The 5,126-nt window shown below is 37.2% G+C and overlaps 1 protein-coding gene across 1 annotated transcript; it reads right to left on the bottom strand.

Annotated features, from left to right (window-relative positions):
- Positions 1–3,143: 3,143 nt before the first annotated feature.
- On the bottom strand, positions 3,144–4,557 carry Phb1 (prohibitin 1). The gene is made up of 3 exons (XM_017631110.1): positions 4,417–4,557; positions 3,783–4,232; positions 3,144–3,723 (listed from the first exon to the last, which is right to left on the bottom strand). Exons 2-3 carry the CDS (start codon positions 4,212–4,214, stop codon positions 3,328–3,330), a joined length of 828 nt encoding a protein of 275 aa, XP_017486599.1. The 5' UTR covers positions 4,215–4,232; positions 4,417–4,557; the 3' UTR covers positions 3,144–3,327.
- Positions 4,558–5,126: the final 569 nt, after the last annotated feature.

The following is a 5,126-nucleotide window of genomic DNA, read 5'->3' as shown; positions in this document are numbered from 1 at the left end:
GGGACTTTCGGGGTCTCCGTGAGTTTTCGAGATTCTCGGGACTCATATGGGGATTTTCGCGTTTTTAGGAACTATTTCGGTCTTTTTGGTTGTTTGTGTTTCCGGGTAGGGTAGGAGTATTTATTATTTCGGATTTTCAAGAATACTTTGGACTTTTTAGGGACTCTTGGATCCTCGTGACACGTTCGGAAATATCGGGACTAATATCGGAATTTTTGGACTTAAAGAACTATTTCGGAAATTTCGAAGTAAAGTAGCCCCGAAAGTTTCATAAACCTTGACATAAGTCCCGATAATCCCGAAGTAGTCTCGAAAATCTCGAAATTTTCCCTAAAGTCTCGAAAACTCCGAAGTAGTCCTTAAAGACCCAAAAATTCATACAATAGTCCCGAAAGTTTTGATATTAGTCACGGGGATCCCGATGGTCTCAAAAAGGCCGAAGTAGTCCCGAAAACCTTGAAATATTGCGGAAAATCCCAAAATAGAGTCGAAAGTCTCAAAATATCCTCAAAAGTCGCAAAAATTCCGATATTAGTCACGAGAATCCTGAAAACCCCGAAATAGTGTCGAAAATCCCGAAATATACACTAAGGACCAAAAAATTTCGATATTAGTCCCAAGAATCTCGAAAACTCCGAAGTAGTCTCGAAAACCTCGAAATAGTGCCGAAAGTTCCAATAAATCCCAAAATAGGTCCGAAAGTCTTAAAAATTCCGATATGAATGCCGAGAATCCCGAAGATGTCTCGAAAATCCAAAATTTCCACAAAAGTCCGAAGATCCCTACATATATTAGTGACGAGAATCAATAATACTCCGAAGTAGTGTCGAAAATCCCGAAATATACCTTAAAGTCCCAAAAATCCCAATATTAGTCCCGAGAATCATTAAAAGTCCCGATAATTACAAAATGGTTTCGAGAATCCCGAATGGGTCTTGAACATCCTGATTTAGTCCGGAGAATTTATAAAATTCCGAAATAGTTCCCAAATTAAGAAGTGGTGAGTTTAGGTGAGGTGTGATGAGTTAAGGTAGTGGTAAAGTAAGTTGAGGTGAGGAGTTAATTCATGATAGTGCTGGAAGGCAAACCCCCAGCACTCGGTGGTACTGTTTCTTATGTCCATTACTTTCTTATATACCTAAACCATTCTTTTATATAAAAAATACTGTCAGCCTCATTGCGTAAGTCGTAAATTAGGCTAAATTGTACGACTCGACAACAGTAGCATTGTCTATTGTCGTAATGAAATAAGTAAATGACCAAAATCGTCGAAAACTATACAGAGCTGCCAAGTTTTTCCATTTTAATACACTAGTCGAGTGGAAATTTTAGGCAATGAGTGGAATTTTCGATACCATTCGACTCTCGAAAAACGACTTACATTCGACACGACTCTCGCAATGAGAGTGTGTATGTAGAATTTCGGTATTTTTTATTAGGTAAATTGTTATTTTTAATTGTTTCATAGAACAATTAAAAAAAGTAATTGCAATTATATTAATTGCAATGCGCAACTACAAATTTAATTGCAATTAAAATTTTAATTGCAAATAATTTAATTGCAATGCACAACTAAAAGCTTTATTTAATTGCAATTACTTTTTTAATCAATTAACGAGATAATTGAAAAATTAATTGAATTGCGCCCAACACTGAAATCAACCCATAAAAAAACTTCCAAATAATCGGTGGTGGCACTGTAATTCATGGAATCGGCCAAATAAATCTCTTCAACCGTGACATCAGCGCTATTCGGAAGGTAGACAAATCCAAAAAACATATATCATAAAAATCGGTCCAGCCGTTCTTGAGTTATAAATGGTGTAAACCTCACTTGGGCGGACACTCACCGTCAGTCATTTTTTGTCCGCCCAAGAAAGGTGTCCGCTCAATGGAAGGAAAGCTTATTTTAGAACTTTTTAATGTTTTAAATAATTGAATAGTCACTATTTCTTATTTGAATAAAAGATATTGATATTACATCGTTCAAACAAAAATTTGCATGTATTTTTTCAAAAGTGTATATTTCATTTATGTGCGGAAGTACATGTTAAGTAATAAATAAAGATGACATTTCAGTGTATAAACTACATAAAACCATGGATTTATTACATAAAAAACTGGGAAATTGTCGATTGACGTAAGTTTTATTTTTAATTTTTTTCAGTGTCAGTACCTTTTTCATCAAGAGTTTTCATGTTGCTATCAGTAACAAAATCCAACCAGAAATCTAAATTTTCGATCCATGTATTTATTATTGACCCTCATTGTGAGAGTCGTGTCGAATGCACGTCGTTTTTCGAGAGTCGAATCGTATCGAAAATTTCACGTCATTGCCTAAAATTTCCACTCGACTAGTGTATTAAAACGGAAAACCTTGGCAGCACTGTATAGTTTTCGACGCTTTTGGTCGTTTACTTATTTCAGTACGACAATAGACAATGCTGCTGTTGTCGAGTCGTACAATTTAACCTAATTTACGACTTACGCAATGAGGCTGATTATCTATTGTTGTAAATTCATCAGAATTGGAATTGGATTCGCCAAGGGTTTCTGATAATTCCAATAACGAACCTAAACCACTGCGCAAACCAAACTAAATGTGTGCATTAAAGTCACATTTTATGCTGGAAGTCCATCTTTTCCATTTAGTAGTCCGCCTATGAGGAGTTCGCGTCCGCTCAACGGAGGATTTTGTTTGATTTCCCATGAAAATAAATCTGAATGTCCGTTGATAAGAGGTTCGCGTCCGCTCAATAGAGGTTTTTGTGTCAATTTTATGCAAAATAACAGTCCGCGTCCGGCCAAGAGTGTCCGCTTAAGAGAGAGTAATTTGTTCCGAAATTTATCCTTAAAACTTGGTATAGGAAAAAATGTCCGCCCAAGAGAGATGTCCGTCTAATAGTGTCCGTGAGGTTTCACTGTATATATAAAAACTAAGATGTTTTAAAGAAGTTGTTGTTGTTGTTGTTGTTGTAGCAGCATACAAATTCCCCAAAGACTTTTTGGGGAGTGTTGCTGGAGTGACAGTCCTTGGCCAGATATAAATCTGGGTCGTTCCGGTTACGTAGACCCGACTGTCGTGGGAACAAGTTGTCCTTGAAACTGGTGCTGGATGTTATTTTTAATACTTTCCTGTTTAATTGATTCTCCGAATCAAAAAAATAAACAATTGTTGAATTTCCACATAACAAAACTTGGAAATACCTTTCACTTATTATTATTGCTCTAAAGCCGGACAACCACGCTTTGACTTTTAGATAATGTAAAAACAAACAAGTAACCGTATATTATTTAATGCTAATTAAAACCAAGTAGAAATTTCGTTTACTGCGCCAAAGATGGCAAGTTGAGAAGAGTATTCTGACCTCCAGGCAAGTAGGCGACGCCTCGGGATCTAGAAAGTTGGTAGGCAATATCTTCAGCTGCTTCGATACGACGCAGCTCTACCAAACCATCACCAGCTTCTCCAAATGCTTTAGCCAAAAGACCTGCAGCAGAGGCATCTCCTTCAGCGGAAATTATGGAAGCCAATTTCTGTTGTTCAGCTTTTTCTACCACAAAACGTGCTTTCTCTGCTTCTTGTTGTGCAACTTGTTTCATTTCGACAGCCAGAGTGAATTCCCGGCCAAAGGTCAAGTGTGTGAGAGAAATGTCATCAAGTATGAAGCCAAACTGTTTTGCGCGTTCAGTTAATTCTTCTGATACACGTTGGGACACCATCTGCAAGTACATACAACTTCTAATTATCTACGAAACGTATCAATGGGCAGCTATCTTACCTCACGCTGGGTAATCAATTCACCGGCATCGAACTGTGCAACCACAGCTTTGAGAACTTCAGGTGCAATGGATGGTAAAACCCTTTCATCATAATCTTGGCCAAGAATTGTATAAATTTTCGGCAATTGGTCCGGAATCGGACGATAGAGAATACGCAATGTAATGTTGACATTCTGCAAATCTTTACTGCCAGTTATGACGGGGACATTTCTTGGCTGGGATCGGATGTCATATATGATGGGCCGTTGTACCCATGGAATGAAGAAATGTGTACCCTCGCCAACTACCTCTTGTTGAACACCTGTGAAGCGATCAAAGATGACAGCCCGGTGACCACCGTCAACATTATATAATGCCGAATTCACCACTCCTCCAAGGACAGCGACACCAAGACCCAACTGTCCGATACGGTTGAAAAACTGTGCAGCCATTTAATCAGTGTATTTCACCTGTGAATATGTACATTTTATGATCTCAATACAATAAAACCATTTTCGGTAATTTCACAATTTTCTAGGTTATGTCAAGTTCGCTTATCTGCCTTACTACGCATTAAAAGCTCAAAAATTCTTTAAGTCGTTGCTTAGTCTCGTATTATTGTGTTTTTACCTAAAAAGCAATGCAATTAATTACCTTTAATAAAATGTATAATAAAATTCGAGTCGAACTTGCAGGAAAATATTCACACGAGATGAGAGAAGTTGTTTGGAATGTAGTACAATAGTCCAGAAGTCGACTTTTCAATCGATATCTTTGGTCCCTGCACTACAATTTATACCAATTCCCAATAAACATTTAGGTTTGAGCTCAACTTGAGGTTAACCGCCCTATTCCCACAACAGTGACAAAATTCATCATATGACTATTATCACAATTACTGCGCCTAAAACACAATTGGGGTGTTCACAGTTCGTTCCAAATAGTGTCTGAAAATGTAGACGTCTACATTTTAAGACGTTTTCTAACCGTAAAATCTGTGGTGTTGTTGTTTCCCATACAAAATTGGAAAACGACGCCGTCTACATTTTGTCACACTCAAAGGTATGTTTTTTACGCGTCTACATTTTGCAACCTCGCAGCAGGGTTGCATTATGGCAATACTAATCACATTCTTTTTATTTATTGGGCACGTTTTTTGTATTTGCATTTAATTTGAGCGCAATTTCTGATGAAAAGAAACAAATCAAGGAAAAGAAATAACAAATATTAGGAATTGGTAATTAAGTTAAATAATTACAATTTTTCAGAAACAAAATCGAAAGGCAATATATAAAAAATGCACGCAAAGAGGAAATGTCTGGCAACACCAGCAAAGTTTTGAGACGATTTTGCGACGACTGCTA

The sequence above is a fragment of the Rhagoletis zephyria genome, unplaced genomic scaffold (genome assembly GCF_001687245.7).
Source record: "Rhagoletis zephyria isolate East Lansing unplaced genomic scaffold, Rhagoletis_zephyria_1.1 Rzeph_scaffold_00005, whole genome shotgun sequence".
Taxonomy (NCBI): domain Eukaryota; kingdom Metazoa; phylum Arthropoda; class Insecta; order Diptera; family Tephritidae; genus Rhagoletis; species Rhagoletis zephyria.
Note: the sequence above shows the minus strand (reverse complement) of the source record. Positions and strands in the feature narration are given on the sequence as shown.

Coding starts and splice junctions, on each gene's coding strand:
- Phb1 (XM_017631110.1), bottom strand. CDS start 4,214: ATGGCTGCACAGTTTTTCAACCGTATCGGACAGTTGGGTCTTGGTGTC. Junction 3,724..3,782: donor AATTGATTACCCAGCGTGAG/GTAAGATAGCTG, acceptor ATGTACTTGCAG/ATGGTGTCCCAACGTGTATC.